The sequence below is a fragment of the Thermobia domestica genome, chromosome 7 (genome assembly GCF_964235325.1).
Source record: "Thermobia domestica chromosome 7, izTheDome1.hap1.1, whole genome shotgun sequence".
NCBI classification, from domain to species: domain Eukaryota; kingdom Metazoa; phylum Arthropoda; class Insecta; order Zygentoma; family Lepismatidae; genus Thermobia; species Thermobia domestica.
This window is the reverse complement of record NC_137460.1, coordinates 136430858-136449376: the sequence shown is the minus strand read 5'-3', so window position 1 is coordinate 136449376 and position 18519 is coordinate 136430858. Positions and strand designations below refer to the sequence as shown.

General features: G+C 34.6%; 1 protein-coding gene and 1 pseudogene across 1 annotated transcript in view; one reads left to right on the top strand and one right to left on the bottom strand.

The window, feature by feature from the left end:
• Positions 1 to 1229: 1229 nt before the first annotated feature.
• On the top strand, positions 1230 to 3001 carry LOC145689346 (cuticle protein 19 pseudogene; annotated as a pseudogene).
• Positions 3002 to 9680: 6679 nt separating this feature from the next.
• LOC145690411 (ATP-binding cassette subfamily G member 4-like) overlaps positions 9681 to 18519 on the bottom strand; it is a 139647-nt gene continuing 130808 nt past the window's right edge. Inside the window, exons 10-11 of the mRNA XM_081765257.1 lie at positions 13726 to 13881; positions 9681 to 10952 (exon numbers count right to left, since the gene is read on the bottom strand). Of these exons, the coding sequence (XP_081621383.1) occupies positions 10575 to 10952; positions 13726 to 13881 (534 nt within the window). The 3' untranslated portion in view covers positions 9681 to 10574. The remainder of the gene's footprint in view (positions 10953 to 13725; positions 13882 to 18519) is intronic.

Below are 18519 nucleotides of genomic sequence, written 5' to 3'. Positions count from 1 at the left end.
TAGTTCTTACTACTTCTGGCTTCAATAGAAGAATGAAGCTGAGATGAAATCTATTCTTAAGATCTGGAATGCATAGCATAATTCGTATGGATCGATGGAGAACGTGTCGATATATATACGATATATACTACCTAGGTATATTCGTATATATACATGGCCATAGTAAATATATAAAGGAGTTTTGGTAATCCTAACTCCTCGAAAATAGTCACTATCAATCTATATATTTTGCATTTCTTAATTCTTCATAGACTAGGGAATTTTCTCTTATAATTTCCCTCTAGTTGAATTTCCACGATTTTTTCTTATTGTTCGCCATTTTAGGCGTAACGAGGATTAGGCCAAACGAGGATCCTTTTTTCGCCTAAAATGGCGGACACAAATCTTATCATTTATCTGTCATAAAAGTGTCAGATAATTGGTTAGGCGAAACGAGGATTAGGCCAAACGTGGCGACACGATTTGACCACGACGCTTCCTTTTGGTACCTCAAAAATAACTTACGACCTAAGTATTCGTTGTACCAACACTAAAATCAACAAGAACAACACTTATGTTTCCCCAATTTAAAAAGTCGCTATATACGTCCTTGAATTTCTAGAATGAATGATCGACGATTTCCCATTATCAAAGTATACATTATGTTTTTACGTGTACATTCTTCAACAGGTATTAGCAATTTTTGCTGCCTTGTTGGCTGCGTCATCTGCAGGCCCCATCAGGATTCTGCCGCCTATAGTCGGACAATTTGTCCATGCCGACCAGATGCCGCGGTCGGATTGCCGGCGCCGGACGCCGGCATCTTTCAGCGCGATTTTCGACCGCGACGAATAGTTGCCTTGGCGAGCGGTCGGCAAACAGCCGGAAATGAGCATTAAATGCGCCGGCACCGCCGTCGGAAAGTTGTCTTGCCGAGCAGTCGGCAAATAACCGTAAAGGCGCAGTAAATGCGCCGGCGCCACCGTCGAAAAGAGCCCGGCATAAGGAGTCGGCAGAGGGTCGGAAAGAGGCCTTTCCGATTGTTTTGCCGGCTCTGACGGTCGGCAACAGTCGGCAAAGAGTCGGCAAAGGGAATTTTACTTGACGATTTTCGACCGCTTGACGCCTCGGCAAAAGGTCGGCAACTTTGAACAAGTAGATCGTCGTGCCGCCGCGGACGGGTGCCGGCTGCCTCCGGCGGCCCGCCACCGTCGACGGCGGCAAACCCTCTTTCCGACCGCGACTTCCTGATGGGGGGTGGTGCCATTGGAGCCTTAGGAGTTGCAGCTCCTGTTGCTGGCTACACACCTGTTGGTTTAGGTGGTGCTGCTGTTGACTACTATGTAAGTACTCTCATTTGCGTATTTCCACTAATCATAGGTTCCACAATTTTCACTAGAAAAAAAAACTTTCTCCAAAAATTATATTTTAAACCTATTGTCAATTTTAACACTCTTTTCTCGTTAAAAGTATTTACACATCAATTTACATTTCTTCATATTTTTTAAACATTTTGTCCGTATACTGGACACTTTCTAAAAATGTAATTTTACTTTGAACATGATATTTGATTACGTGTGCATCATGTTTCTCTCTTCCCCCCAAAAATGTTGAAATTCACGTAGGACGTGCATCAAAGGATTTGTCGCCTTTAAGGATGCATGAGTTATTCAAATTTGTAAGTAAAGTGAATGAATGTCTTAACGTGTAGGTGAAGTTATTTATCATATTGGTTTTCAATGTTCTGAGTCATGTTGAACCGATCTTCTGTGGCACGCAAGAATGTGACTAATATAGGAGACTACTGTAAGGAGGAGTATTATCTAGTAATAATTCCAAAAATGTAGACATTCAGGCAGAAAGGATTGAAAAAAAGAACTCTCTCGTTGCTAACCGGTTTGCGTATGCGCCTTTGGCATGGGAGACCGGATTCAATTCCCAGTAGGAGCCCATGTGATTCGGATCTCACGTTAAGATGTAGGTCCACGTATCATGTAGTCTCGCTGCTGACGAGACTCTAAGTTAAAATCAATCAATCAAAGATTTGAAAAGGAGCCAAATCAAGTACAAATTTCTAGTTATGATCATATTTCTTTTTGCGTAGTCAAATAGATAATTAACATTGGACCTATCTTTGATGCTGCTTTGATCTCATTGCCTTACTTACCTTCACTTTATTAGAAAAAAAGTATTTTTGCTTTGCATGTTTATCGTTCGGTAAAGCTGAGTGAGGGAAAAATTTTATTTAATTATATTAAAGTTTCACATCTTATTACTTTGTACTTTGGACTAAGGAAACTATGAAAATTGTGATAGCCAAAAGAATCATGAAAATACAATAGAAAACCCTATGTCATGATTAGAATATTAACCCGCTTTATCTGGTTGGAAATTTAACAAATAAAATGAAATTATTTGAATCTTCACTTTGAGCACGATACGCTATACGGTGTTAAGTTCTCACAAAATTATCTTACTTATTCTTAATAGCTTAATGTGTGTGTGTGTGTGTGTGTAGTTCTTTATAGTATAGCAAAAGCAATAAAATGAATATAGTGATCAGTGTTAACTACGCAAACCAGAATGGTAAAGTTATATCAAACCAAATAATGATAAAGTTTTAAATTTGAAGGTTAAAATGCGTTTTGTTTCTGATTTTATCATACACCTGAAATCAAACTAGATCTAGAACTTTCAAAACATAAAAATCTGTAATTTTAATGTTACAATCCTTTTCATTTGTAATTTCTCACAGGCCTACCCACGATATGCTTTTGGTTACGGAGTGAGCGATGCTTTGACTGGTGATAACAAGAATCAAGTGGAAGTTCGTGATGGACCTGTAACCAGAGGACAATACAGTTTGGCTGAACCTGATGGTTCTATCCGAGTAGTCAACTACGCTGCTGATAGCATCAATGGATTCAACGCTGTTGTTAGCAGGATTGGTGCCAGTGTTCATCCAGCTCCAGCTCTCGCAAGATTAGCAAATGCTCCAGTTGCAAATAAAATATACGGATAAGTCATTTTTGAATATTTTCTACATATTTATTTTTTTAAAGAAAAAGTGACAATAAAGAGGTAGAAACGAAACACAATAATATATTTTAATCAGAATTAATAAGACAATTAAATAAAAAATTAAAGATTGCTTAAATAAATTTCGTGCATACAATCAATATTTTGGGTTATTTCCGAAAACAGTTGCGAGAAAATTTCTATATCAATGAAACAATGTTTGGTAATCTAGTGTTAAACTACTGTATGTTATCATCTAAATTTCATGATGAAACGACATGTTATGTATTCCTTCGTGCTGAAACGACGCTCAATTTAGAACTGATAACTCTTTCAAAGATAATTCTCATAATATTCTTTATATCCAAAAGGTTCGTTGGTTATTTGATTTGGAGTTTTGTGTCCCTTTCAGCACCGGTCTATGAGACACCGGGATAAATAGTACATAAATGCAGTAAATTATGCCTTCTAAGTTCCATCACAAATATTATTAGCAACCCATAAAAACATCAAAGCCGTATGTGATAAATTGATCCCGGACAGTGGCGTATTTAGGAGGGCTGGCTATCGGGTTCAAGTCTCCCGATATATATATATATATATATATATATATATATATATATATATATATATATATATAATAACTGTATACCTACATAGACCCAGTATATATATATATATATACCTACTATACCTACTTAGGAGAATGTGCATAGCCCCCCTGAAACAAAATCCTAAATACGTCACTGATCCTGGTTGTCATTAAATATCAGTAAGTGTCTGCAGAATTTCAAGGTAGATATTAAAACGTTTACGGTCTATATTCACTAGAATCATTGAGTGGTACGTTACGTATTGGGGTCCTTATCGATCCGGATAGCGTTTGAGCTAAGTTGTTGAACGGAATGTATACTTCAAACTATCGAAAAGAATTGGCTATAGTATTCCATACGACCCATTCACAAGCCTCGTTGCGTATTATTGATACGTACAGACTGCACAAAAATGAGCATGTAATAACTTAACACCATAAACAAAGGAAGCGCGGTATTTTGATTACAGTTTTGTACTTATCATTGACAAAAGAGATCATTTCTGGATAAAATAGTCATTAAATACAGAAAAGCTCTTACCGTATATTAAATTCAAATTCCAGCAGCAGCAACGAGTAGGTATGTAAGAACTCTGTCCACAGAAAGTGGTGTGTATTTCATGGTATAAAGATGGTGTGATTTCAGATAGATTCTACCAAACGAGATGACCAAATTGGAAATCTACACTTAGCTATCGAACAGCTATGGTCTTTATAACTGGACCTGAATTAGTGATCAAAATGGCGTTTTGGTCCAAGGAGATAATACTCTTCCTCGCTTGGTAAGAATATTCTTGTAAGCTGCAGAAATTATTGTGGGAGCAAATTCTACATCTACAGACCCTCATTAAAAAATTTGTGCCTTCTGATTTTGTTCTGTTTCCGAACTATATTGATGAGAAAACGTGCAAAGTGAATTACTTACTATGCAAAATATGTGATGACTTTAAATTTAGAGATTTTACTAAGAGAGAGATTTGAAAAGTTCTTGAATTGAGCAAAACCGTTGAAGAATCAGGATGTGCTTATATTGTTGACAAGATTACGTTTCAGGTATGTGTTATTATGCTGTTCTCATTCTTTACTTAATTCTGCCAGACATTCGTAGTACGTAATGATATTCTTTAGTGCAGTATGCAGATCAGTATCATGAAATTGTGGAAATCGCAATTTAACACTAGGTAAAAACTTAGTGATAAAAATGACTTAAAAGAAAGCTCAAACTTGAAATTCAACTTACATCAGAAAATGTTAATTTCTTATTTATGTATCGGATTGATCAAGGGACTGGTTAGTCAAAGTAGTCCCCTGCTGTAGCCATAACTTTTGCTATCATTCAACCAATGACTAGATTCCATGTCAAAATAACTCTGAGTTAGATATGCAAATAAGTAGTAAATCACGAATGACACTGCCCGGATATCAGGGAATTTTTTCGTACAAAAAAGTGATCGAGATTGCGAAAGCAGTGGTAGTTAGAAAAAAAACATGAGAAAAATACAATAGGTGGAGAAAAATCTCATATTGTGGATAAGTTTGTGGCTCATTTCAAAAGCTGACTACTGAAATTAACTGTGAGGATAGTTTTGCCTATACGGAGAAATACATGAAGGACCACCCTCACAATACACTAAACTAACAGCAACATCTGGCATGGAGGGGTAGTTTAAGGAATTGCTCTGGACGTCCATGACTGTACTGGCCGTTTACGATTGTTATAATAGATCTATTTTTCATTAGAATTGACAATCTGATGCAGGAAACCTTCCAGGATACCCTGTATACTCACAGAACTACATATCCTGATCAAGACATGCTGTTGACCAATGACTATGAGGCTCATTTTACAGTGTTATGTCACCAGCATAGAATTTCAAAAATTAATTGTGTTCATTCTTAATTTCTGGCCTAAATGCGCTGTTGACGTTTCTCCGGTTCGGCATTCTCAATTGTGAAATTTCACATGATCCTATTCAATATTACACTACCTCCTGACTGACTAGACATCTTAGCCTGCTTCCTGAGCGTATAAAAAGATTGTATCACAGTATGTATAATTTCAGTTAACTTATTGGTTCTGTTACAAAGGGTGGATTCACAATAGAAATAAAAATTGGTCATTTCAATCCCACGATATCAATACAATAGTATGCGACTGGCATGCAGAAATATACCAATTCAGTAAGATATGCTGCATATTCGGAAAGTAACTACTGAACTCCAAATTTGATGGAAACACGGACGACTACAGAGTGACAATTAAAGGAAATGTGTTAACCAGAAGTGGAAGAAACATACTTTGTTCATACTCTCAAATATATATATATATATATATATATATATATATATATATATATATATATATATATATATATATATATATATACTCGTATGTAATATACAACTCCCCTTAAGCAATCACTAAAATATAAATTAATCCAATCTTATTAATCCTACTTTAAGTTGTAATTATATCTCTTTATTGTCAAATTTTTATACATATTTACAAAACAATTCTTGCAAGATAATTTATCCGTATATTTTAGCATTGCTGGAGCATATGCTAATCTTGCGAGAGCTGGGGCTGGATGAGCACTGGCACCAATCCTGCTAACAACAGCGTTGAATACATTGATCCTATCAGCAGCGTAATTGACTACTCTGACAGTACCATCAGGTTCAGCCAAACTGTATTGTCCTCTGGTTACAGGTCCATCACGAACTTCCACTTGGTTCTTGTTATCTCCAGTCAAAGCATCACTCACTCCGTAGCCAAAAGCATATCGTGGATAGGTCTGTGAGAAATTACATATTAAAAGGTATTGTAACGTTCGAATTAAAGATTTTTATTTTTTGGAGGTTGTCTTTTTGATTTGATTTCAGGCATGTTTAAGAATAGTTAGAACTGAATACTATGCCCGTTTTATTGGTAATGTTATACTTAAAGACAACCAACAAAGCTTTAGTTACTTTGTTACTAAACAATAAAAAAATAAACAAGTTAATTCTATGAGAACATAACACCAGATAAAGGCGCACTATCGAATCGTGAAATATTTCAGAGAATGTGTATTAAGGGGAAAACTGTAGGGATGGTTCGACGAAGCACTAGAGATCATTTTCAATTGTCGCTTAGTGCCGTCTTATTATCTCTGACTGCGCTAACAGAAATATGATCATAAACCATGTAGAAACTTGGAGGAATTTAGTGCTACCAAATTGCTTTTGCTTTCTATTGAACGTCACCATATGATATGTTCTGCGCACAAGAGAAGCAAGTCCACATTTTGGACATTTTAGATATAGTTCATCTCTAAGATGTCTATCTGAAGCTCCTTCCAGCTTAAAGAAAATCATCTCCAGATATCGTAAATAACTCTTATGGTGTGAAAAACAGTATTAACTTTTTCCTGTACTTGAGCGAACCGCACAAATTTTAGGTCTCGTTCTTTGTCACAACTTAGGTAATCGGATTTGATTCCCTTGTGCTCTGGACGACTCATATCTCTAATTGTCTGGTCCCTGCGGTTTTCCACATTTGTCATGTCCATGCATTTCTTCCATATATATTTCTGGTACATACATGCATAAAGTGAGCAAAATTATGAACCCAACATAAATTGCTGGAATTCATTGATAAGTATTTATTTCCAAAGAGAAAAAATATAATTATAAAGGTAACCAAGAAAGTTCTGTCGCTTTTTGTAGAAATCTGTGTTCAATTGACCTTCACACCGTTGAGTTGAAAGCGAATGGAGATAAAGCGAAGATCAGTTATTGGTGGGGGTATATTCAACATACTACCCGGATGTGGCAGTTCACTTACACCGTGAACTTGGATAAGGGCAGAGTGAACACTGGATCTCCACAGAGCGTCGTAAGGGCGTGTATGCTGTACGAGTTCAAACTGACGAAACACTCGAAGTCGCACCACGTGCCGAAAGACCAACACATGTACAAAACGAAGATCTTCAGACAGCAATTGGGGCGAACAATGGCCAGATATATAAGGAACTGGGACTACAATTCCGTGTGAGTGGAGAAACCATTCAGCAGCACCTCCATCAACTTGGGAAACACTTTAACATAATAGCGTGTTATTGATTTCAAGAAACACCATTTTCAGAAGATTCGTATCTTCGTTAATATACCAAACAGTGTGTAACGACTCTGTGACTTTCTAACCCCCTCACTGCTTGCTTAGAACTCTGTAGAGTTCCTGTATTGGGCTTCCTAATTTCTACCTCACAATAAAAAGTTATATTAAAATATTTCTGTAAATACTGTTGTTATTAGATTTTTTAATAGTAAACCAGTAGTAAAATTCAATCTCAAACTCTAATTTACTCAATCTAGCTCTACCCACTTCTGCACTAGCAAAATTTTTACAATACAAAGAATTTAGATTTTTTTTTTTTTTTTTAATAGAGTAGGTTAAAGAACGACGAAGTTTTGTAATAACTTGTAATCTCATTTCAGAGGTACACTACTTTGCCTCTTCACTGACAATATGACTTAACTTGCAATTTTCTGTTCGATGTAAATAGTCGTTTTATTCTTCGTACATATGTCTAGAATCGTCAATATGATACATCTATAAATAGAAGTAGCAGTGATGCATAAAGGGAAGAATTCAGAGTTTGAACAAATAAAACCGAACAGATACTACATATATTACACAAGATAGAATAGGTTATTAATGTTTGGCAATTGTATAAAGACTATTGTTCGTTATTGTTCTCTTGATTGTATTAAATTAATTCAGTAGCTGGGTTTTCTATAAGCAGGAAGCTATAAATTACATGAATTCTCACTGAAATCGTTATCTTGAAACGGCATGTCATTAATTTCAGTAAGTCACTATCTTTTGTGGAGAAGGAAATTAAATGAATACAGTTCACTTGGCTTTATACACTTCTAAGCAATAATTTAGTTATCTGAACATTTAATGTGACTTTTAAGATATCTGATTATTGGTATAGATTTGGGAAAATAATTGTGTTCTTAGCTGAATTCTGCAGCCATCACTGAGATGCCGCCACAGCAGTAAAAATGTTGATTATATTAAATTATTTATTAAATTACTTTGTTCTTGCCATCACATAAATTAGCGTTCTTGTATCAAAACAGTCAGTTCCTTAAGATCCTGAACTAACATCGAAACACAATGATTTCAGTTCTTTTTTAAACAAAGCAAAGCAAGTCAGAAATGACATTGGACTTACTGAGATTTATAAAATAATGAGTCAAGTGTTCTCATTTGCAAGCAGCGACGCAACTAGGCTAGTTGTCGCCCGGGTAAAGAACTCGTTTTAGCGCCCCTCCTTCCCCCTGATCAACCAAATCAAAACGCTTTCCGACTACACCTGATATTGGCAATCACACAGTAATTCTGTTCCATTTTTTCTTCAAGTGAAATCAAAATTGCAGTACATAATTTAATTTTTAGTACAACATAAAACACCAAACTAATTAGCATTTGATTGCCAAATAATCTGAGAGTAGCATGCTTGACATATTCTTATAGTCTTATCATAATAACTGCAAATCATAATGTTTTCTTGGAATTATATCGGAATGTGCATATGTATAGAATGAATCAACAGTCTGTTGCTTTAGAATAGAAAAATTATGATAAACAGTCAACCTGTATTATATTCGTCAATCTTGAGTAATATATTCGGACATTTTGTAAATACCTTAAATCGATGTAAGTTAAATGAAAATACAAAAAACTGGAACTAAAATTAACTTTGCGGGCTCTTTTGGCTGCAAAGGTTTTTTTTTTACAATCTCCTTAGAAGATAGCTTTGAAGCTAACTTATACACTAGGGATATGATCCTAAGCTTGGTAAGTCGTTGTTGTCCTGTTACGTTTCTGAAGTAACTTTTATGATCTTTACTTTGCTAAAACTCGTTTCCTTGCCTTATAGTGAAAATAAATATTTGCTGTTTTGCGCCCCCAATCCGGCGCCCGGGGTACAAGCCCCTTTTTCAGCCCCCCTTAGTTACGTCACTGTTACCAAGTCAAAATATCTACAGAATAAATAAACCAAAAATTAATTAATCATTTTTATTTTAAACTGCTTACACAAAACAATACAAAAGATTACACAATATTGATTCAATGTTTAAAAATATATATATATCTGAGTTTCTTGTTCGTTGTCACTGGTATATAACGTCGAGTAAAAGAGAAAAATACTTGAAATACAAGTACAGACGTGTAAATTAAAATTTACACTTTTTTATATCAGTTTACTTAAAAACAAAATGGCATTAAAATATTTTCTTATAAATCACAGTACGTCAAATTATAATACAGTATCGTTCAATTGAGCAACCGTGTAATATTCACATGCTCGATATGTATTTGACAAACCAATATCCGTGAAAATATATGGTTGCATTCACTGTATATATTAATTAAAACAATGAATATCTTCAACAACTAACGGTAACAACGTATATTTTTGAAGATATTAAGTTTACTATAAAGCATTATACAGTATGTAAATAAGTTCATGCTATAATCGAGTATCATGGTCTACCAATATTACATTCTGTTAGAAACAAAATCTTTTGGTATAGAAAGAATCATTAACGTATTAGCCTATAATTTAGGAATTTTTAAAAGAAATATCGCATTACAGCAAAACAAAAAGTGTTATTTGATCCAAATCGCTGAAAATGAGGGGAGGAAAGCTGAGAATTGCGAACAATCTCATTTTCTACTATTTGGTTTCATATAGGCAAGAACAAAACGTTAGATATATTGCTGAGAACAACTGCTCCCAACCCTTTCTCTTTCTGTCTGCCTCAAGGCACCTTATGCAGTAATAATGTACTACGAATGCTCTCTCACGTAGCAACAATACAAAAAAAAAGTGACTGGAATAAACACCTCAGTGTTCCATACAAGTTAACTTACTTTTGGATTTTCAAAATTTTTAAAAAATTCCTTAATTACTTTCTTTTTAAACAATCACCTTGAAAGCCAGCTAAACAACTTGGTCGCATTGTTCTTTTCAAGTCTCCATCTCAAAGCAATATAACATAAGACTCGAAACAATACTAGATTTCCAACTAAACCTGCCACTTGGATCCAATACGATGAATTATCCAGTCCTAGATCTCTAAGCATTATCTTAGGATATTTATAAATGCAAAAGTCATCAGTACAGTCTAAAGGCTCTCTGTCTTCTCCATACAAGCTGGTCACAGCACCAACTAAACCAAGTCGTACGTAACTAATTAACATCAAATTTCTCATGGTGCTGCTTATAAATCTTGCAAATTCTAATCCATAGACGGCTAAAATGAGCAAAGGTAGTACCATGGCGGATACAGTAACAACTCCGTTCTGAAAATAAATAAATTGTCATTAAGTAACAAAATACGTCAGACTTAAAACACCTATAAGATATATAGATTATAAAAATATCCAGAAATCGTTTTTTACTGTTTAAAAAGATATGCGGTAAAAAAGGAAAAAAAAGAATGTCTGCACAAGTTAGTAGCGTCAATGATGCCTGCACCAACATATACGCTCTTATGCAGTCTGACTTCAGAAGGCATATACAGATATATGGTTTAGACATACAGCACTTTCATGTCTTTCTATTCACCATGTTTTAAATATAAGATTCAAGTATACTGATAATACTTTCTCTATTGTTGACCAAAAAAAAAAAAAAAAAAAAAAAAAGTGAACAACGGATGTTTTCAGAATATTCAAGTCTCTCGATTGTCAGAATATTATATCCTTAGCGTCTCTCCACGAAAGAAAAGCCAGTCTCGTGGAAAGCCATTCAATAGTCAAACAGCATCAATTTTACTCAGAAAATATGTAGCTCGAAAGCTATCGGACATCTACTACGAAATGAAGGAGTGAGCTCCATCCTTCTGCCATATCAAACTTCATCTGACCAAACACGTTGTTCTCACGCTCAATGAAACAATTTCCTGTGGCCTATTTAGAGGTAAGATTCAGTAGTTACCTTTACGTCACAGAAATGAAATGCAATTACACCAAATTTGAAAATTATTCCATATGCAACAACTCCGGGTATAGTCAATTCGCTCTCTCTCTTGCTGGAAATTTGTGTCAAACCAGTGAACATACTTATGATGAGTCACACGTGCTTAAGTTTGAATTGTTCTCTTTCTGTCCACAACATAAACTGCTAGAAGTTCGTATCTCATGGCAGTTTAAAGAATGAAAACAAAACTCCATTCTACTATTGTAACTATCTTCGTACAGTACATGAAGCAAATGTGTTCGATATGGCTTGAATTCGATGTCCTATAGCATTCTTGGAAGCATCTTGTACGACATGCCTCTTTCAGTAAATAGCGACTTATGATTATTATTTATTTATTTATTTCTTGTACAAACAGCTATGCCAGTGTTGTACGCAGAATTTCATCAACAGTCAGGAGGTTCAAGTATTCAATTTCGTTTCCTTTCAGGACACTTGTAACTTCTGTATATGTACGTAATTTAATATAATAAATGTTTATGTTTCCATAATTACTTGCTGAAGAAGATCAGGTCCCGGCCAAAAATGGACCCCGCGCTAAAATGAAATCTACTTTCGGTTGTCAAATACACATTGGCTACACATTGTACACGTTGGCTACATTATACACATTAGCTACACATTGGCACAAAAGGCTACATTGCAAAAATACGTTTCTCTTGACAATCTCAGTGACTGTGGTATATGGAGAAAGACGTTTTTCCAAAGTGAAACAGATCAAATCTTAGTTGAAAAAATCAGTTTGGCAAGAGTATTTGAACAGTTTGCAATTTTATCCATTTTGAATCTGAAATTAGCAGGAATTTGAACTTAGACAAAATTCTAAAAGACTTTGCAGGGAAAGAAAAGAAAGAAAGAAAAATAACTTTAATAGAAAGGAATAATAATGATTAATTTATAGTTTATGAATGTTAAGTAGGGAATTTTAAATTTTCAAAAAATATAATTTCTTTCCAATAGTGTACTTAAATTTTCATTTTTTTTTTTCCTGAACAAAAGTAAATATCTTTTTAATAAGTCATTTTAAAGTTATTAATAAAAAAGTGATATTGTGACTGTATACTATTAAAAAATGAGATATAAATATTGTTAGTTACTTCTAGGCTTACATGTATTCAATTTTATGTTAAAATGTAACTTTTTTTTTAAATCTATTAACTCACATGCAGTTTTAAGTGTACATTTTGATTATTTTTCGTTCTACCACAGAAGAACTTCGTCTATGTTGGGAGTTCCCTCGTGGCTAAGCGGTTAGAGTACGCGCCTTTGGCATGGGAGATCCGGGTTCGATTCCCAGCCGGAGCTCAGGGGGTTCGGATTCCTGTTAATCAGTAGGTCCACATCTCATATAGCCTCGCCGCTGAAAGGGACGCTAAACTAAAATCAAATCAATTCGTCCATGTTAGCTGGAAATATGCCCCCTTTTCCCCTGGAAATTTTCCCAATTAAGTCCCACCCTCCTATCACGTGCTCACATGACCCTGCGTTCTAACAAAGCATCCTCCTGGACATTTCTTACCTTTCTCTTTATTCTTTGATTTTTCTTTTTCTCTACTTTTTTCCTTTCCTATCTAATGAGACAATTTAGCGAAAGCGCTCACAGTTTACTATTTTAAAAATTCATTTTATATTCCTGCTTTAGATTTTTTTCTTTTAATTCTGACAATACAGTTTCAAAATTTAGGGAATTCAAAACGCTTGAAAGCGCATTTAACGTATTTAAAAAACCACTTTAAAGCGCCTTTCAATTTTAAAATTTGAAAAGGTAATACGTAGTAGAGAAATATGATTCTTTCTTATTCTGAAATATATTAATAAACGATTTATCATGATTGATTATTTGTCTTTATAATGGATTTATAATTATTTGTCTTTATAATGTGTTCATTTTTGTATAAATAACAATAAATACTACGATTCATAATAATCCTTAATCACGATTTTTTCAAGCGGGTGACCTACAATTTTCTACCCGTTTTACAAAAATTAGAAAAATAACATTGACATTTCAATTCTCTTTTAAGATAATTTGTATAGACGAACGAAAACTCAAAAAAAAAAAAAAAAAAAAAAAAAAAAATGACAAGTACTTACTGCACTGTTAAACAAGCAGCTTACAAACCAACCTAGACCTTCAGATATGAGTGCTACCAGCAAGCAAATCAGCGTAAACCGAAAGAAACGTTGAAATTCAACTGGCTGTCCGGTGAGCACATAGGTAAGGAAAATATAAAGCATACCAAACACAACCTAGAAAGGAAGAAAATATTAATTAATGACTCAACGTCTTTACTTTGGTTATTCTAGTATTTTGTTTACTTTTAGTTTTACTGATACAAATTTGGTATATAATTTGTATGTTTTGCTAGAAAAACAAATCACTGAACAAAAGCAACGTTTATTTAAAAATAATAACTGTGTAACACTTTCGCCAGCTAACTGAACATATTGACTTCATTAGACACTGAAAAAATAAGAAAGAGTTCCATCTAAATATACCGTAAGACATCAGGGGTTACTTTGCACAAAATATGAAAAGAGTTTCACAGTCCTCTGTCGGTAAAACCATGAACAGTAAAGAGGAAGTTTCAACTGCCACCGTAAGATAGCACATCTAACTGTATTTTGGCTATAAAGTTGGCGGTTAACATCAGTTCTAATTACCGGGAGGGTTCATTGTTATAGAGGTATGGAAAGTAGTCACTGCAAAGGCCGCCGAAATTTGAAGGATATTACCTACAAGAATTTCCGTCAAAGTTTCGTAGAATACTACTGTGTGTAATGGGATTTTGATGCAATAGTTGAAATTGAAATGTGAAACGTTTAAAGTCATAAAAAAAATTAAAACTGGGAAGGCGGTTTCAGCCTCTACTCGGGGTTACTTTGCACCGGTCCAAAATACCCCTTAAATAGGAAATTATTACTACCGGGACTTCCTGCATTCTAAATTTAGGTAAATTTCCTATTTAGATACATGCCGGAATGAATTTCTTGCTGGAAAATAAATTATGAAAGTGGCGGAACCAGAAAAGTAGTTTGAGAGGGGCTTCACTCACAAAGGCATCTTTTTTTATTTATTAGAAATCACTAGACTTTTTGGGGGGGAGTTGCAGCTTATACGCATAGGAATGACTAACATTAGATTTTTGTAAAAAAAAAAAAAAAAAAAAAAAAAAAAAAAAAAAAATTTGGGTGGTCTTCAGCCTGAAAGTCCCAAACCCAGTAAATCTTCCACTGATTACGGTTAGGATGATATTCCTGGACATAAGGAATAACCAAGGCAAATCAGTTCACGGGGATTTTTTTTTTTTTTTTTTTTTTTTTTTTTTTTCTCAGTTGACATTCTTGTGGGACATATGCTAAACTATTAGAATGTAGTTCCTGCGCCGGTACCAGAAAATACATAATTTTCTTTACAAATATCGAACTAAGTACTGATACCAGTACCATCATTCTAATATCAATATTTGTAGAGTGCATGCAGTTTTGTGTAGTAAGTAAAATGTTAAATACTAAAGTGAAAACATTGCGCAGAAACGTTATGTTCGTATGTTGAACACACTGTTTTGTATGTTGTGCAAAGTAACCCCACCTATTGGGTTACTTTGCACCAAAGTTTATATTTCAATAACTATGGTTACATTGAATGTTTACTAATGAACTTGCATTAATATTTTCATTATATATCTAGCTATTATATGTTTAAAATACAGCGTTCTAAATCATTACGTTTGTAAGTTACATGCGATTTTCTTTAAAATTGCCTAAATCTTGTGCAAGGTAACCCCTCTTATGATAACACGATCCCAGAAAATGGTTTTAAACGCTGATTAGCTGATCAAAGCGGATTCAGCCAACAGTTGCATTTAAATATAACAGGATCCCGGAAAATGGTCCTAAACGCTGATCAAGGGTTAAATTTCAACTTAACAGAAAATACAGATACTAAACTTAATCTTATCTATTGATGTTAACAGGTCATTCTCAGGCTACAAATTTCACAAACTGACACCAAAAAAAATGAATAGAAGCATCTTGTGATATATTAGCCTTACAGTATATGCTAATTCCTTCAATTATAGCAAAGTTTAGCCAATCATAGTAAAAGTTGACAAAAATGAAACTAAACACCATAAATCCCTTTCCCTCCCTGGTCCGACAGAAAAATAAATTCAAATTAAGTTTTTTCCAATAACTTGCCCCACTGTTCGTCAATTTTAAGTTCTGTATTCCAATTCATGAGACAGCTTTTCTCTTTTTCAATGAATCTGGCCTCCTTCCACTTTCTTATTAACGTCCTTTTCTCCCGTGCTAACACTTCAATCTCGTACCAATTAATATTATGTACCGTGTCCCTCACGTGTATAATGTCACACAGTTATTATTTTAAAATAAATGTTGCCTCGTTCAGTAATTGGTTTTGTAGTTCAATTTATTTAAGATAGCATAGCTAATATGAACCAATTACCTCGTATATAAACTACTATTACAGTACTTAATATTTATTATGAAACTTTTACCTCGAGTCATATGAGTTAATAGAGGACGACATTCTGTTCATTTGTTTCCTTGGGATTCTCCCGTTTCCTCTTACATTCTACCTTTCCTAATTGTTTCACAATCACTCTCATTTTTATCATATGCCTTCTTTAGCCACCAGTGCATTACTGTGAGACATTAAATTTAAGATTTATAGTTGTTGCTTTTGTTGGAAATATTTACCGTCACCGTTTACTATTAATATTGTTAACATATATCAAGTGACAACTTGTTTGTTCATAACATATTTGCATCCCTTGTAAGTAAATGCTAATTGATAACGAAAACCATAAACTTCTAGTACTTGAGGCTTTTAAAAATAATATTCCTATATCTAACATTATCTAAATATTACACTTTATTGAAGTGCTTGTGATTTCTAAGAGTCTTAGACTTTCAACTCTGTCACATGCATTTTCTTAAAAACTTGTATCATGTATCATATAAGTTTCCATACACCAGAGATTAGTAATTTCAAAATGTTATAATATCTTAAAATAAATAAATAATAAAATGCAATTACATTAGCTGGATTTGTTCATGTCTACATGTAATGTGTACTCATTATAGTGATGGTACTGAATATACCAATAGTATAACTGACGATTTGTTAAGTTGGGGAAAATTGAGGTCTAAAAAGTTTCCGTATACGGCACAAATATACAAAAGAAGGAAGCAAAACACACACCAAACAGTGTTTGCAGTGGCTACAGATGACAGTAGCGTGCTCTACTAGTGATAAAGTACTATTGTAGTTACATTTGGGCAAGAGAGACCTACAGAGGCAGTAAAACGACGAGTCAAAATGGAAACGCCAATTCCAATACGTGAACTAATAATAAAATTAAGACAAAAAGGTAAGTCTCTTTTTCATACAGAAACATAGCAGAGATAGTAAAGAAATCACATTCTACAGTACAGTACATTCTAAATAGCTATATTGCAACAAATAGTTGCAAAGATCGAGCGCGCAATGGCAGTCCAACAAAGGTGAAGGATAATCATAAATGTGTTATTTTAAGAACTATCCGAAATGAACCCAAAACTAGTTAGTATGCTTGAAATTGACTATGGTGTACAAGTGGTTACTGAAACAGTTCGTACTGTCATCAGAAAAGCAGGCTACAACGGTTGCGTAGCCAGAAGGAAACCATATGTTAGCAAAGCAAACGCCAAGAAATGTGTAGAGTTCGCAAAAGTTCATGTGGACAAGCTAATTAGCTTCTGGAACTCTGTTTTATTTAGTGATGAGAGCAAATTCAACATTCATGGATACGACGGAAGAGTTATTATATGGAGGAAACCAAATGCGCATATGGAACCGAAGCATCTATGTCCTACTGCAAAGCATGAGGGTGGTGGTGTGCTCGTTTGTGGGTGAATGAGTGCAACTGAAGCAGGAAATTTGCATTTTATAGAAGATACAATGGACCAATATGTTTACCTGAACATTATGAAACAGAATCTCCACGACAGTGCAAAGAAACTGAATATGGGAGCCTCTTTTATATTACAGCAAGATAACGACCCTAAACATACTGCACGAAAAGTGAAAGAGTGGTTGTTGTATAATGTGCCAAAACAACTTCATACTCCTCCACAATCTCCTGACTGTAATCCCATTGAGCATCTGTGGGATGAATTAGGGAGTCGCATTAGGAAACACAATATTAGAAACAAGGACCAGTTGAAAAATTCATTACGTGAAGACTGGAGGAACATCCCCCCTACAACTACATCAAAATTGGTCACTGCAATGCAGAAACGAATGCGAGAAGTGCTTAAGGCCAAAGTAGGACCAACTGATTACTAACTGCGGTCGAAACGTAACATGCTACCCTTATTTACGTGTATTTCTTTATGTGTACGGAAACTTTTTTTTTTCTGATTTGTAATATGGTCAGAATTTCGTGTTATTTGATTTTCTACTGAATTATATACTCCAAATGTTTTATTTTCTTATGTATATACTTATTATGGAGTTCTTTATAGAAAACTCATAGAAATTGTCATTTCCTTTCTGTACTTTGTAAAACATATTACAATACATAACCGAAAAACATTTGTACGGAACTTTTTTGACCCACTATATATATAGGTGTTCCAAATATAACGTCCAATGATTAAAATGGCCGAAGATAAAAAAGATAAGATAGAAAGTGAGTTAGAATAATGTCATACGGTGCATTGAATAGAGAGTACTGCTTTTACCACAGTGTACCCCCTATCATGGGCACTGGCCCCGCGTGGAGTAGTCGCTAACGCTCTCGCCTTTGGTGCGAGCGGTCCCAGGTTCGATTCCCAGTGGGACACTCGGTCAAAAAAGTATCACAGCTTTTTCAGGCCAGC